The sequence below is a fragment of the Zea mays genome, chromosome 1 (assembly GCF_902167145.1).
Source record: "Zea mays cultivar B73 chromosome 1, Zm-B73-REFERENCE-NAM-5.0, whole genome shotgun sequence".
NCBI classification, from domain to species: domain Eukaryota; kingdom Viridiplantae; phylum Streptophyta; class Magnoliopsida; order Poales; family Poaceae; genus Zea; species Zea mays.
The window spans coordinates 282,625,447-282,642,512 of NC_050096.1; the positions used below are offsets into that span (position 1 = coordinate 282,625,447).

At 43.2% G+C, this 17,066-nt stretch overlaps 1 protein-coding gene across 2 annotated transcripts; it reads left to right on the forward strand.

Annotated features, from left to right (window-relative positions):
* Window positions 1-5,803: 5,803 nt before the first annotated feature.
* Window positions 5,804-15,888, forward strand: LOC100272699 (Acyl-CoA N-acyltransferase with RING/FYVE/PHD-type zinc finger protein). Of its 2 annotated transcripts, XR_004855886.1 has the most exons (12): window positions 5,825-6,087; window positions 6,279-6,391; window positions 6,727-9,804; window positions 10,083-10,215; window positions 10,364-10,452; window positions 11,386-11,624; window positions 13,145-13,231; window positions 14,091-14,190; window positions 14,617-14,827; window positions 14,932-15,091; window positions 15,319-15,432; window positions 15,499-15,888. XR_004855886.1 is itself a non-coding variant. In NM_001360101.1 (11 exons), coding segments are annotated over exons 2-11 (4,113 nt in total). In that variant the 5' UTR covers window positions 5,804-6,087; window positions 6,279-6,376; the 3' UTR covers window positions 15,320-15,852. The 2 variants fall into 2 exon arrangements, 1 of the variants encoding a protein (NP_001347030.1); NM_001360101.1 differs by having other exon boundaries at window positions 5,804-6,087; window positions 15,319-15,852.
* The last annotated feature ends 1,178 nt before the right edge of the window (window positions 15,889-17,066 follow it).

Consider the following 17,066-nt stretch of genomic DNA (forward strand, 5'->3'; position numbering starts at 1 on the left):
CGGCGTTGCCTCCAAAACGCCGATTTCGTGTTCAGTCGCTCGGCATTACCTCTAAAATGCTGACGTCGTTTTCCAATCACTCGGCGTTGCTTCTAAAACGCTGAATATAGTGTTCAGTCGCTCGGCGTTGCCTCTAAAAGGCTGATATTGCGATCAGTTGCTCGGCATTACCTCTAAAATGCCGATGTCGCTTTCCAATCACTCGGCGTTGCTTCTAAAACGCTGATATAGTGTTCAGTCGCTCAGTATTACCTCTAAAACGCTGACGTCGCCCTCTGGCATCATCTCGAGTCGCTCGGCATTACCTCTAAAATGCCGACGTCGCTTTCCAATCACTCGGCGTCGCTTCTAAGACACTGATACAATCTTCAGTTGTTCAGTGTTACCTCTAAAACGCCGACACCGTCCACAAGTTACTCGGCAGCTATTTCTGGAAGTATCAGTTTGATCCCCAAGTTATTCATCTACTGTCTCAAAGGAATCAGTTTTACCAACAAGCAAGACGAGTTATCAAGGAGAAGCCAACATCATTCTTTCATTAAAAAGGGAAGATAACAAACTTACAAATCAACTCTTCACGAGTTGATACTTCCCTATTAATACTACATTACATTACTACTACTGCTACTACACTATGCTATACTATTCTACATTACTACTACATTATTCTAACTATACTATACTAATATCTAAAAAACCAGTGGCATCTAGCCACTGGTCCTGTTGCTGCCGCCGCCGCTGCCGCCCCTGGTGCTACCCCTGCTACCGCCGCCATCGCCGTCCTTGCTGCCGCCGCCGCTGCCCCTGCCGCTGCCGCTGCCGTCACCGTCACCGCCGCCATCGTCGTCCTCGTCCTCGCCGCCGCCGTCCGAGTCCTCCTCATCCGAGGAGTACTCCGACCCATCCGAGCCCTCGAGCCCGAAGCGCTCGACGGCCCGGATGTACGACCAGACCTCCGCCGCGAGCCCCTGGGAGTCGTCTGAGTCGTCAGACGACTCACGCAGGGGAACGGGAGCCGGAGACCCCTCAGACCCAGAGGAGAACTCCTCCTCTGAGTACTCCGAGTCACCAAACTCCTCCGATGGAGGAGTTGGCTCACGCTTGCGCTTGTTGTTCTTGCCCATGGTGGAAGCAGAAGAGAGGGAAGCAGCAGAAGAACAGCAAAGAGATGTGAAAAAGCCAGAGAGACAACGACGTTATTTATAGAAGGAGAAGGCAACCGCTCACCTCCAACCGCGGTCACTGAACAGTCGCAAAGCATTCAATAAGCATTTCAACTCGTCTGAAGACACGTCGGGCGGCTGACGTCGTTTCACGCAACACAACACCCATTGGGACTCCAGTCAACAGCGCGGAGGATATGATTACACCCGCCGTCGCATCACATTACTACTCAGAAGCAGCCGGCTAAAACACTCAGCGTACCAAGCCGTCCCTTGCCCACACCCATTGGGGGGGGACGCCCAGGAATTATCAGTATATATTTCAAAATGGTCACATCTGTACAGGGCACACAGTGAATACCTCAAGACAAAAATGAGATATCAGTAAGGATCAGAGGAAAGCCAAATATAGCCAGTGAAGTACAAAATATGGTTGACAGAAGCGACTTGAAGACTAGACAGAGAACGTCCATCAAATGTCCAATCAGTCACAGAGCAAATAAATTACACTACCTAGCAAGATATGGATGGATTGCGAACTCGGCTGCAAAAGACAAAATACATGCTGACCTCTGAAGCATAATATTGATGACATAGTGCGGATGACATCATGCCGATTTTTTACAAGCAGAAAGGATAATCTTCAGCAAAAAGACACAAAAGGAAGACCTTCGAGTGGATTATCCTCAAAAATCCACTTGAAGGTCGGGGGCTACACCCATTGGGTGCACCTTCGGTGCACCCCATGAATCATCATTCCAAGCCAAGATAGTGCCGACTCCTAACGCATGGGACAAGATTAAAGACAAATCTGGCACTCAACCAAAATGTAGGAGTAAAAATGGGAATAATTTTTGGTGAAGACCTTCGAGTAGATTATTTTCTAAAAATCTACTCGAAGCTCGGGGGCTACACCCATTGGGTGCACCTCCGGTGCACCCAATGAAGTTTAGGGTCCTGCAAAGCGAAATGCCGACCTCTAAGGCATGGGAACGAAATAAAGCTTCGGTTTGTGAAGGATCAAAAGCAGGAGGAAACAGTAAGAAGTCGTTCTCTTCAAATCACCTGCAAGCTGGACCTGGGATCTTTGGGCTGATTACTTCTAAATTAACCCAAAGATCGGGGGCTTGTGGGGGATAGATATCCCCCCAGGTCCACTGACAGAGTAAAAGACCTCACGAAAGGCCCAAGGGCCCAATAAATCGTAAGGTCATTCTTTCGTGGGCCTGGGGAGAGACAACCAGCAAAGCAGAGCGACATGAGGCCGGATTGGAGCAAACCCGAACGGCCCACAACGTCGAGCGAGTGACCGCAACAGAGATCCGACTTTCCCGCGCTGGAGCCCCCATGCAACGGAGCCGTGCGGGGATAAGTCGGCAGGGTTACGTGGAGATAAACTCAAGCAGTTCACTATCTTTTAGCTACTCGTTGTTATCATATCCACATGTATTGCTCTACGGTCGAATATATAAGGCCTAGGGGGCACCCCTTCAAATCGATCGACCCTATTACTTAGCCATCCACGTCAACTCTCTGTATTCTTAATCCAGAGAGCTCTCTTGTAACCACATTCACCAAGCATACTCACCAGGACGTAGGGTGTTACGCATCTCTAAGCGGCCCGAACCTGTAAACCCTGTCTACTGTTTCTCGTGCAATCGGCACAAACCATTTTGCTACAGTTGTCGACACCGTCCTACTCCTAAAAACACCTTGAGGGGTAACCCCGGGTGTGCGGTCGGACCCAAAACGCCGACAGTAATCAAGTTAAACAATGGTTATATATATAAATCTACTCAAAAGTTACAAATCATTGTTGATGGAGACTGCTAGTGCCTATACTGTATCACCAATCATGTTTACTCTATAGTCTATACAAATGGTTGAACATCAAGTAGACTAAGACAGTAAACCATGTAGTATAGAAGTCACTAAACACCAACACAAACCAAGTAAATTATTGATCATTAAGCCACGGTGAGATGTGTACGATATTATGATATAATTAAGTGTTGTCTTTTTTAGTGGTGATGAAAGATGCTCCATATGAAAATGGTAGTAGTGATAGTTTGCACACGTTAATATGATATTGTTGAGCAAACTTTTTGGCAGCATGGATGGTCCGACCTTGAGGTCGGAGGGTCCATGGTCCGGACTGTCCGCGGTGGTGACACAGGCAGTCCGCACGCGCGCATTATCAGTTACGGTTTTCCGTTTTTTGCGAGATTTGTTAGCGAAACCTGCAGGATTAACTCGAGAGGCGACTTGTAACGGGTTCAGACCTCCCCTTTATATAGATGAAGGGGTATGGCCGATTTACTCGCCCACAGTCTATCCAATCAATTCTACTTATCATTTTACCTTATGTATTAGGAGTAGCCCAAGTTTAGCCTTCCTCTATCTCGAATCTTTCACCTCTCTTCAGCTCTACATCAACTAGAGGCGTCTTGGGTAGCCTACCGACCCCAAGAAACTCTAAGATCTCTCCTCCCCGACGGGGTCCCTCCCGGGAGGCAAGATCTATATCTGCTGCAACCTACAAAGAAGATGACCCTCTGCGCCATCACGGATCATCTGAGTCCTAGATGCGGACCATTTGGGCGTACATAGAGAAGGAGCCGCTCCTAAGCCCAAATCACGGATCGTCCGGTCCAGGGCCGTGGATCGCCACGCCTCCACAGAGAGCCCCACTAGGCGGTTCATCTCCCGGTGTTTGGCGCTCAGATCGATGCCAACAGATATAACCAACATAAAGTTCTAAATAATAAACACACATCCAAAGGTGGAGTTGATCACTCAAGAATACATGCACTCAATATATCATTAGCAAACAAAAGTATAAGGTTATCATTGATTGAATGCACCACTCTAGCGAGGAAGCATAGGCTCCAAAGTTTTGCTTCTCTGATGCTACTCATTTCTCTCATCACATCTTTCAATAACACTACATTTTTACGAACCTAAATTTAACATAGTTCTACATATACAATTATATATATATATATATATATATCAATTCTATTAACACTATTAGTTCATGTAATAGTACATCCAAAAAGCGTTATTTATACAACTAACGACTAACATGTGACACCATCATTTATGATTTACCCATTATTGCACATAATACCACAAAAACTTTTTAACTAAAATACATAAGCTAAGTGAGCCGCCTAATATTGTTGAGATAGTTGTTACGAGTAACATACAATATTTGTTGTCTACCTATATACATGTTCCCTATATACATAATTGTTTTTTAGTGAGTTGGTTGAGGACCATTAAGCCATCATGAGACATGCAATGAATAACATAATTCTTCACTCACTCACGCATACATATGTTACGTCACTCATTATGAACCACTAGACACCAAAGTAGACTAGAAATGCAACCCATGTGGCCTACAAGTTATAAAACATGAGCAAAACCAAATAGATTGTTAATCACTAAACCATGAAACAATGATAAAAGTAATGTGCGTAGTTAGCGATGATAAAGAGGGACGATATAATTGTGATTGCTTACTAGTGATATAACCAACATTGCGTCTAGAAAACAATGAAATATCCAAAGGTGCATATTGATCTAGGTGCAATTGATTACTCAAGAATCACACACTTAAAATATCATCTTATACCATTAAGTGAGATATAAGGTTTTTATTGATTTAACACAACGCTCGATCAAGGAAGAAAAGCCTTCCTTCTCCGTCGCTTCTTCGTTCCTCCAGCCACATCTTTCGATAGCGTTGTGCTTTCTCCTCTTACAAACTTAATAATTTTAGCATATATAGCTTCATACATACAACAATTGGAGGAACATCATCAATTCATGTAATAGTAGTACGTCCAAGAGTATTATTTCCTTATGTAATCTTTTCTACAAGTAACCATGTAGACCGCGCTGCAGAAAGCCATTAACTAAAACACATGAGTGAGGTTTTGATCGTTGAGCTAGTTGATATAAGCCGGCTTAGACACAATAACTAAGGAGCTTTGTGAGAGAGACAAGTGATGTCTTACACTAATAATGAAGAGCTAACTACTATATAGATATGCTAAATAGTATAAACTGCAAAGATTCTTGAAGCCAACAGTCGATTGTATTATTAAATCTGCTCTAACGATACCTACCACCTATCTACGCACAAGTGCTATGAAATTAATTCTTGTTGTGGACCTTTAAGCCAAATGTGTGGCGCATAAACATATTCTTATTTTACTCATCCATTCTATTCATGCATACTCTTTTCTCCCTTTTTATTCGTTAGACTATTTTCAACAGTTTCTCTATCCTATCTCTTATTTTATTCTATATTTTAAATTTCTCATGGCAAACATCACGTCCCTCTATTTTACACGAATTGAACTATCGATCAAAACGACTAGCCGTTCCTCGGGAACCCTCAAGCCTCAAATCCAGCTTTGTTTGTCTCCCCGTATCTTTTTCCTCCAAGCTACACGCAGCGCGGGCCGCGGCGACTCAACGAGCAGAGCTGAAAATTGGAGGGGAAATGTCAGTCCACACGAGCAAACCCCAAACATTCAAAAAAAAACCAGTCGTGACTGTCTCTGACCACTCCGTACCCCGCAACCCTCGCCAGGGTAACCAGATCAAACCACACTCGACCCAAACCCGCCCCACGCAGCGCAGGCCGCGTATCCACGGCCGAGGCTGCGGCGCAGACCCCGCGCGTCAGTTACCGCAGGCGCGCGGACGCAGCGCCGGATGATCCAAAAAAACAAAAACAAATAAAAAAACCCGCAGGAAAACGCGAGAGAGCACAGCACAAGGCCGCCGGTCCCTTCTCCCCAAGTTCTTCCCACTACTCGCCGCTTCCTGCTCGGACCGCCGCGGCGACTGGCCGGAGATCCAGCCGCCGGGAGCGCGGAGGTCGGCCGGTAGCTGCCGTTTCCTGCTGGTGAGCGCGGAGGCCGTCCGGGCTCCTGCTGGGGAGGGGTGGATGGATTCCCTTGTTCAAGGAGTTGTTTCCCCCCCTCTCTCTATCTCTTTGTTCTGCGAAGGAATCCGAATCTCCCTCCGCTCCGGCTCGGTTTGGTGCGCCCAGTGGTGCCTTACTGACCTATTCCTCTATTCGGGTGGTTTGATTAGGTGGTTGCTGCTGGAGATCGGCGGACGGAAGCAGTTGGTGCCACAGGGCTTCGTGCTGCCGAATTTCCCAGATATTTTGGGGGTTCGGTTGAACCCCCATGCCCGACGCCACTGTGAGTTGCTTTCTCTCCCAAATTGCCCCAGGAATTATGCTTCTTTTGCTCGCTTGCTTCCTCCCTTCCTTTTTCGGTAGGGTTGCTGGTGCGGAGTCTTTGCTTCAGACTAGTTTTTTTTTTCTTTTTCTGGGAAACGAATTACACGTAGTCACTTTGGCTCATTTTGTTGTCCGTTATATTTGCATTGTCCGGAATTTCTTAATCATGCCGGAGTAGGTTTAAACTAGGGTTTAGTGCAGCCCACGCTGTTTAGATGGCTTACCATTTCGTGAACTCTAGATGAGAGGAATAGTGGAGTTTGATCACCTGATGGGGTTTTTCATCTTATGTAGGGGCTTGAAATGGGCCTTAAAGGCTCTAAGGGAGCTCCAGTACCAGGAATGGAAGGGGGTGTGGCAAAGGCTCCTGCTTCCTTGGAGGAAAACAAGTCCTCTGCTGATGAGGATCTTGGCAGAGGGCCTGCCTTGACTGGGAAGAAAAGGAGGGACTGCAGGGGTTCTGCGGATGAGGACAGAAACGTGACAAAAAGGGTGTTGAGATCCGACGCAATGAAGCTGCGGGCTGAGGCTGAGGCAGCTTGTGTGGTAGCTGTGGAGGTTAGTAAAACTGACAGTTTGGAGAGGAAACGCTGTGAGGCTATTGTGGAGGCTGAGCCTTGTAATAGCAGGCTGCTGATGGAAGTTACTTGCAATGGTGAGGAAGCCAACGAATTGGTTAACTTGGACTCCAGTGACGTCTCGGAAGAGTCAGCTAGGTGTTCTGAGAATAATATGGGAATGCCTAGTGTTCCTGCAACAGATTCTTCTCAAGATAACGGTTTAGGCACGCAAAGTAGCCTTGCAGAATCAGATATTAAGACAATGAAGTCAGATGAGAAGATGTCTACTGCAACTCTTTCAGAGTGCAATGACTCCAGAGCTGGAATGAACAGTTTGAGTGTTGATGAGGCTCAAGATGACAAAGTGAGACATGGGCCTTGTCAGGGTGAGGTCATAGACTCAGCAATGGCTAATGATGCTGGCACAAGTACAAATTTAATCAAAATCAGCCCTACCAGCGGATCAGAATCTGTTAAGCAGGAGAATAATGTGGTTGGTACCGAGGAAGTGATACTCCACAGTAGCGATACGAAAGTTGAGAAGCATTCTCACATTGACGATGTTTGTACAGAAACTGAGATTTCTTTGACTGATAATGGAATATGCGCAGTAGATAACCACACCGATCTAACTGGGTGCACTAAGCAGGAGGAGAGGGGCAGCCCCATGAATGAAGCCAATGATGTTTCATCACATGACATTGTATTTACAAGGAGAGGTAGAAAATCATGTGAGGCAAAGCAGAGGACATGTGAAGAGGAGGCACGGTTTGAGAAGCGAATCACAAGGTCAGCTACAGTTAGGCAGAGAGAAGTTTCTGCGAGCTCACACAAAACTTCCACAAATGAGGCTGCACTAGAAGGCAGAGGGAGGAAGGGAGATATTGTTGCTCACTATACAAGGAAAGTAAGCAGTGCAGTATCTCCAAAAGGTCACCATGCTGAGCTGGGAGACTGTAATACCAGTATGCCGAAACAAACAGTGAAAGAAACGGTGGTTGATCGAAGAGACTCAGGTGTCCCTGAGAATGATAATCATGCGAATGTCACAGAGAATAAGGAGTCAGAAAATGGAAAGGAGATCAATTTGAAGACCCAACCACCTGTGGGAATTGTTAAGAAAACATCCGGAGGAGGTGTTTCTGCGGTGGATCAGAATGTCTCTGGTTCAGCCATCACTGAGAGAAATGATACGGAGCATACTGATTCTGATGGAGTTAAATCGGAAAATAAAACTCCTGTGCAGAAACCACTACTGTCTGTTGGTGCGAAGATTGTTGCCAGCAAGAAGAGGATATTGGAAGCAGAGCTTGATAAATCCACTGGGAGATCACCAATTGCTTTGCCATCCATGAAAAAGACAAGAAATATGTCTTCTGGTCCTGAGATAAACCAACCTGATAAGTCTACTGGAGATAAACTTATTGAGAATAATTGTGATTCGGGCAATAAGCGTGTTCTGAGGGAACGGCAGCATCGCAATCAAACAAATTTGTCAACCAGATATTCTAATCACTCTAATCAAAATGATATGGAGCAGACACAGGATCAATCTGATGATGATGAGATCAGCAGCGATACTTCCTACAGGAGAACTCGTAGCAGACGTCGTTGTGGTGCTGCCCGTCTTGCTGTGCCAAAACAAGAGGACTCTAGTGATTCTGAAGATTTTATTGCTGTGAAAAAGAATCGGCGGAAACGGAAGAAATCTGTGCATAAACAAAGGGCTGGATCTAAGTTGAAGCATACTTCTGGTCCTTCCAAAGCAGGTCGTTTGGGTAGACCTCCTCTGATCAAATCTGAATCTAGTTCCTTATCTCTGCAGCCAGGAAAAGGGGAAAGGAAGGTGCCTGAAGGTACAGGAACTCTTCGCGAAGAAAAGCAAAAAATAAGTGATCAGATAAAGGCCATGCTTCTAGATGCTGGTTGGACGATTGATTTAAGACCCAGGAATGGTAGAAACTACATGGATTCTGTGTATATACCTCCTAGTGGCAAAGGGTCTTACTGGTCAGTCACAAAAGCATATTATGCGTTTCGTGCTGGTATGGAATCTGAGCAGCAGGAAAGTCCTAAAGACCAGTCTTTGTCAACAAAATCTGTTGGTAGCCCCGACAAAAGGCAGGTCTCTAGTTCTTCAGGTTATACTTTAACAGAGGATATCCTTAGCAAATTAAAAAGAGTTGTTGTAAACAAACGAACAACCAAATTAGAGATTCAAAGGTTGAGACAGAAAAGGTTCAAAAAGGAAAAGAAGAAGAAGAACGTTTCAAATTCAAGAAGCCTGCATCTAGGCAATGAAAGGAAAAAGAGAGGTGGCTGTGCTCTACTCGCTCGTGGATCGAACAAGGAGTCTGGCAGCAGCACTGATGGTTTTGTTCCATATGAATGGAAACGTACGATCTTTTCCTGGCTGATTGATCTGGATGTTCTATCAGTCAACACTAAGCTGAAATGTATGGATGGAAGCCACTCAAAGGTTTTACTAGAGGGTTTTGCCACTAGGGATGGGATTAACTGCAGCTGCTGTAACGAGGTCTATTCAGTGCTTGAATTTGTGACTCATGCTGGTTCTGAAGTAAATAAGCCATACAGAAACATACTTGTGGATGGGCTAGACATTGACCTTTTGCACTGTCTCATTAATGCATGGAATATGCAGTCTGATGTTGAAAGGCAAGATTTCTTTCCAGTTAGCATTGAGGGCGATGACCCCAATGATGACACATGTGGTATTTGCGGCGATGGAGGCAATTTGATCTGCTGTGATGGATGCCCCTCGACATTTCACATGAGTTGTCTAGGACTGGAGGTAATGTATTTATGACTTTCACATGAGTACTATGATTGGCTGTTGTCTTAAACTCTTAATTATTTTTCATTAACTGTAACGATTCTTTTGTTTGAATCAGCAAATGGCAGTTTCCATTTATGTACCTTTATTTTGTTTCAAAGTTAGCTGTTACTGCATTAGGACATGATCTAAACATGAAATGCCCGATAATAGTGCTCCCAGTTTTCTGTGCTGATAAGACTCAATAAACTTTTCAGCACAGCATTCTCTAATCTATTGAATTTCCAATTTCACAGGTACTTCCCTCTGATTATTGGTGTTGTGCAAACTGCTCATGTAAATTTTGCCACGAACATTCTAGTGATGGTGCTGAAGACACTGCTGATGTTGATTATTCATTGCATACTTGTTCCCAGTGCGAAGAGCAGTGTATGTGATCCTTGTTTATACTTTTTCTGTAGTTCTTTCAAATTTTGAAGTCTGATACTTTTTATTCCCCATTTTCATTATTATCTCACAGTGTATTATTTTGATGCCCAATCATATCTTTGAGTATTGCATACGATGATGTCTGCAGATCATGAAGCCTGCTCTCCTGAGACTGATTCCATAACTAACCTTTCCAGTCAGACAGGCAATTTATTCTGCCAACAAAGCTGCAGACTGGTAATACTTCTCAGACTATTGTTCTTTTTCCCTTGACATTGTTTCTGGGTATACTACCTTGTGTTTTTAATAAGCATAATTCAAATGGTGACACTAGATATTTTACTTTGGTGACACTAGATATTTTACTTTGATGTTTGAGGCAGACATTGTTTCCTTTTTGTTAGTGACTCATGTTGGGTTTGGGACTAAAAGGCTTTGCTGTTGTTGTTATATGTTTGAAACCTCAAATACCTCAGTCATTAAATACCTGCACCATCGTGCTCTGTCAGCTTCATTTCTTGATTATGCTTATGCATATATGTTATTTTCTTGTATGCCCAAGTATCTGTACTTGATATAATACCGATATCATAGCAATGTATAGATATTCAGGTCGCTGGTTTTACATGAATTTCATTACTATAAGTCATTACATATAGTAAGGTATTGTATGGGTGTGGTATTTGAATTTTTATTGAGAATCTTGTCATTTTAATCCAACATTCCAACTATTAAAAGCTCTACTCTTTTTTTGAATTTAGTGCCTATAATTTTATTTTTGAAACTAGACAATTGGTATTTAATCTTAAGTCTATCTCCAACAACCTTACCCTATTCCAACTCTTATTTCAAACTTCATCCTATAAACAATATAGTCTACACTCTACCGTACAAAACAGTGTTTTGCACGGCCATATGCACGATCCGCTACTGCCTAAGAGATGTCAAATGCGGAAGCGCCATGGAAGTTTTGTCTTTTTGAAAATGCTCTGTTAACCACTTCTTTTTACCATCAAATACACTTCTTGTCTAGATCCTTTATATCTATTTGTTGTTTTATTTATCTTCTGGTTATTTAATGTATGTATGCCCTCCTCAGAAGCCCCAACTGACCCAAGAAGTTCTAATGATATAATCGCATAATCTAAAATCACTATTTCTGTGATGCAGCTGTTCGAGGAATTGCAGAATCTTCTTGCAGTCAAGAAGGATCTTGAACCAGAATATTCATGCAGAGTTGTTCAACGCATCCATGAAGATGTACCAGAAGAAGTCCTTGCTTTGGACAAAAGAGTTGAGTGTAACTCCAGGATTGCCGTTGCACTTTCATTAATGGATGAGTGCTTCCTTCCGATTATTGACCAGAGAACTGGCATCAACTTGATACGAAATGTTGTGTATAGCTGTGGGTACGCACCTATCTTTCTACAAGCTCCCTGTAATCCATGCAGTTTCATATCCTTTGTACAACATGCAAGCTGTTGATACTATGTCCTTTTAATTCATTGCACACTATCCCCCTTCCCGCTCTCTGTGTATCGGTCACTGTTAACTTATCATATATATGTAAGGCATAATGGAGAAGTGCATAACTCTTCATAGATTGACCTGCATGTATTAAATGGGTTTCCTCGTCATAAATTTAACTGCTTTTTACTATTCTGGGTAGTAAAGATTTTAGCCCCATTAATCTTGGATGTTGAATCATTTTTTGGTTATTCTAATAATTTTCTCTATTTTCATCTGTAACAACTTAGATCGTATCCTTATGGTATAGGGGGCATTGGCATATTGTAGTATGTATGAGATAATTGAAACTAATTTGCTCCATTACGTACTGAAATACTGAAGTAAACCATGACAATGCATACAATGCACATAACACCATCTGTTCTTTTAACCAATGTGGCAATGTTGACCTGCAGCCTTTCTGTTATCCCATTGACAACCTACCATTCTGTTCTGGCTTTTGCAGTCCTTTTATGCTTAGGTGTTCAGGGTGTCAGCTTGATGCAATCCTAACTTTGAAAAGATCCTAATATGAAAGTTTAGCTAGGGATAGGTATGTATGGGTAGTACCATTAAATGAAGGTGGTATGTGGCCTTATGTGGGATCTAACTTAGAAAATTATTATTCATAGAACTATGATATGTGATACTTGCCAAATATACATCATATATAGAATAATAAAAGGAAGCAAAGGCTCACCAAAGTTTCACCTGGACATACATCAAAAAATAAAAAGGATGCAATGCACCATGCGATTATTGGCACCATCAAAATGTAACTCCCACATTTCCAATTTACTAACGTAATCTATCAAAAAGCAGTTGATGGGTTGCTGGTTGATTTAATGGTTTCATTATAAAAAAATTCGGCCAGGGAGGGAAAGACCACCTTCTCGGTATTAATGCTTGGGGTCAACACTCAAGGTCACCACCTTCCCGGTATTAATGCTTGGGGTCAACACTTAAGGATGCACACAACCCACTGATGGCTAAGCAGAGATCAAAACATTGGTCCCAGCCGAGAAAATTCCCGAACCCTGACCTCCTATCACTAATGGGCCGGTGTCAACCCACTCTGCAACGACCCAACCGGAGGGTGGCGCACAGAACATCGTAACCTGAGAGCGGATGAGGCACAGCGAGGGGATTTTTTTTAACCAAGCTGAAAAATTCGCCCCCTAGGGTAATCAAACCTGGGACTTAGAGGTGCTAGTGCTACTCGGAAGCCCTTAACCACTAGGCTAGAGGCCCTTTCGCTAATGGCCTCATTATTTCTTGGAACGTTTTTTTGTTGACGTGTAAATTGGTGTATTCTTTTAACAGTTACAACTTTCTGTATTTGTCATCATGCTGTGATTGCTGTCACGGCAACTTGTGTTGGAGATGTCTAATTGCTCTTTTTGTCTTTCCTTGCATGCAGATCAAATTTTGCCCGGTTGGATTTCCGTGGATTCTATATATTTATTTTAGAACGTGGAGATGAAATAATAGCTGCAGCATCTGTCCGGTGCGTTGTTTCCTCTTGTTTCTTTTTCTTGCTATGTTTTGTGACTGTCTAGGCATCTATATGTCACTGAATGTTGTATCCAGTGAGATGTATACCCAAGCTATATAGATCTGAATACGAGTTTGGTAAAATGATAAGAAAGAATCATACTATAGGATTTAAAACCCCCTTGAACAAACCAAAGTTTGTGCCAATGTGCCGGCAAAAGATATTCTGAACAACATGCCAGGGGCCAGTGTTCTTTTCTTTGAATCAATTCATTTCTAATTTTCAAACACGATGACTTGATTTTACATATTTCTAGTACTGTTGATCTTGTTTGCTGCCTAACTTTAGTATAGTGATGTACCCGTTACTCACTTGAATTACTTTACATGATTGTTGTAACCATCACATATTACAATTTGAAGGAAAAGAAAATCCTTACTTGAATGCCTACTTGCCTAGTATTTTGCTGTACAGGTAATGGTTTGTTGGTGCTGAATAATAATTTATGGTATCTGCAGCGTCGTGGAGGCAAACCTCTCTTTATATTTCTTTAAGCTACTAAGAAGTTTTGAACGCTTCCTCTAGGAATGTCATTTCATGTTTTCATGAATATAGTTTGCATAATTAGTCATGCCTATCAGCCTATGCATGAACTTTCTGTAGCTTCCTAATAGACATCTGCCAAGGCATGTTATGCATCTTGTATTTTTCATACATGAACTCTCTGTAGCTGTTTTGTGTCTGTCTTTTACATCATTGGATGAACAGCTAAACATAAACAGACAGGCTCTCTACTTTTAGTTAGGTTTCTATTCTTGAATTGCTGGGCCCTTATATGATTTTGTTGTTTTCATATCTTATCCTGAAACAGAATACATGGAACCAAGTTAGCTGAGATGCCGTTCATTGGTACCCGGAATATGTATAGGCGACAAGGGATGTGCCGCCGACTTGTAGATGGAATCGAAATGGTATGCATGCTTCATGGAGCTATTGCTAGTGTAGGACAACAATTAGTTGCAGAAAATGCATTTAATCCTTCAGTGGTAGTTCCCTAGTTTTATTGGTAGCACTTGTATTGATATTGAATAGTAGCCCCATGGGTTTTATATATGGGAGTATGAGTCCAGCATGAGGTATAGGATTGCTTAACCCCTTGCATGTTACAAAGGTATTCATTATCTTATGTGTGCCTTTTCTGGTTTGTACAATCCTTGTACTGCTGAACTAGTGTATGCCTTACATGGTTGAACCGACTGGGCGCATTGTATTTTCAAAAGTGTCTATAGACCTTACATTGATGATGACCATAGTAGGTTAGATTAACTGATCTGATCTCTTGCTTAGTTGCACTTTTCTGATGGTGTTTAGTTATTGCCCCTTGTTTTCCATTTCAGATCCTCAGCTCTCTCAATGTTGAGAAGTTGATCATTCCTGCTATCACAGAACTTGTGGACACCTGGACATCGAAATTTGGATTTAGTCCACTTGAAGATTCTGAGAAGCAAGAAGTGAAATCTATCAGCATGTTAGTTTTTCCTGGTACAGGTCTCCTCCAAAAGCCATTGCTAAAGGCCTTGCCTAATGAAGAACAATGTTCCCAAGGAGGTTAGAACAGACGCCATATTCCTTGTTGATATCCCAATTATTTTCTTTTCCTTTCATATAATGGCCATCAGAGATTTATACAGCCTGTGCTGTTTCCTCTGTAGACAAAACTGAGAAAGCATCTGATGTAGTCAATGAAGATTCTCCTTGCTCTGATGCAAGTGCTGATCCCCTAGGTTTGGGGGTCAAAGAGCATGAGGACAGCAGCAAAGACGCTGATGGCACTTGTAACGGTGACGTTTCACAGGAATGTCCCCATTCTTGGTAAGTACAAGTGAAGCTTACATGTTCGGTTGAGATATCGATATAATCATGTAAATACTACAATGCTGAGATAAACCACCTAGTTTGATTTCGTAGTCTAGTTAAAATTCTGCTATATACGGTGGTGATGGTCGATATCTTTGTCGGGTGCCAGAACATAGCTGTAAATGTTAGTCATTCCACCGCCATTAAATCTGCCTCATGACCTTTTTTAATCTTTGTTGCAGATGGGAAGATTTGGTTGCAGTTTTCTAGGCCCCAAGCTTTACATGGACTAAGCCTCCATTTGTTTTTGCACCTCGAGTTTTTGATCCAGCAGTTAGCATGACATCCATCCGTTGGTGAGAAAGAGGCTTGCCGGGTTTTTTTTTGGCATATTATATTAGTTGATGGGGCACCCCTTTTAGTTTTACTCAGAAATTGATGATTGACGCGTCGGCCTGGGAAAAGAATCAACCCGTGCAGTTCTGAAAAGCGTTTACTCCATCCAGCCAGCTAACTTAATGTGCAGCTGAAAAATCGGCATGTAGAAGAATGTGGAGGATAACGTCCCTTCTTTTGTTTCTCGTCGTTAACTTGAGACTCCGAGGGCGAATGCAGCCATTGAATCGTCGTAAATGTTACAGCAGTTGTTGTTTTGTTAATAGGTTTTTTTATGTCTTCGCTAGCGCATTCCTGGAATCTAATCTCATTCCTGTAAGATAATTCACATGTCTGTAAGATCAGCTAATGTATGCGCAAAGCTAGAAATCATCCGCCTCATCCCTGTGTTCGTTCCTGTGGAAAGGATTCGCTTTGCTGGAATGTGTTTGTTTGTTCTTCCTGTGAAGGAAAGCTTTTGCAGGTCAAATCATCAGTTCATCACCATTAAGATGTGCATGCAATACAATGCCCCTGGAGAAGCAAAATCTACAGGCAGGCAGGCGTCTGCGATGCTGGTGCTGCTAAGGTTATCGAGGATCTTGTTCTTGACATCCTGTGGAAGCGGGGCGGACGGCCCTGCCAGCCTGCCTTGGAGCAGAACTCCGCCAGCGATCTGATCCCCTTCTCCAGCGCGACGTGACTCCTGCAGTGCAGTGAATAGCGTCGGCACGGCGTTCCTGTAACTGTGTCGACTATATTTTGTCAATTCGCTACCCAAGACATTTGGAACCTGCTTGGAACAGCTTTTTATGAATAGCTTTTCTGAGAATCTAGCGCATGTTCGTTTCTGAGTATTTTGTCTCTGTAGATTAGTAGCTACGGCTACAAAACAGCTAAGATTCTCGATATTCTACCTGTCAAAGAGAATCCTAGATGAATAGGTATGCAGGTTTAGGGCTAGGAAATGATGAATTTCTCTCGTCATGACGACAAAAAAATTCTGCATTTCCGTTGATTTGGCGATGTGTTTAGCGGTCAGAAGCTGATTCCAACAGTCAAAATCTGGGCAGAACCCGAAACCAACATGCCACTGGTATCGCCACTAGCCACTGTTTATGGGAAGCAGAGCACTCTAGTTTACTTATCCTAAAAGAACTGAGAATGTGGAAATTCATTATCATATCAGATGTCTAAACTTTGCATTCCTCTCGACGTAGAGGACGTGTGTAGAAAGGAAGAACAAAAAAAAAAAAAAAAAACGGCAAGCATGAACAGAAAACCAATCCACAAACCACTTCAATACTTCATCCCCTATTCGTTTCCGTCGATTGGGTCGTGGGCTGGGCCTGGCCCCCGATCCGGCGCTTTTTAAAGGCCTCGTGGTCGTGGCCGGATATTTGCGCGTTATTTCGGCGAAGAAAACGAGCGCACGTCTTTCTGTATCGAGCGACGAGATATTTTCAGCCGCGCCCGCGCGCCGGATGCCGGAAGCAGATCGAGAGACGAACCAACCAGCGCGACAAAAACCAAACACGGTCAGGATCAGGAAGGAGAGAGAAAGAGAAACCTCTAGGCGGCGTTCCGACGACCGGGACCACTCGCTTTCACCTTA

Bases quoted from the DNA above. Each gene is read 5' to 3' on its own strand.
- LOC100272699 (NM_001360101.1), top strand. The intron at 11,625-13,144 runs GTACGCACCTAT...CCTTGCATGCAG, and splicing joins AATGTTGTGTATAGCTGTGG to ATCAAATTTTGCCCGGTTGG. The intron at 14,828-14,931 runs GTTAGAACAGAC...TTTCCTCTGTAG, and splicing joins AGAACAATGTTCCCAAGGAG to ACAAAACTGAGAAAGCATCT.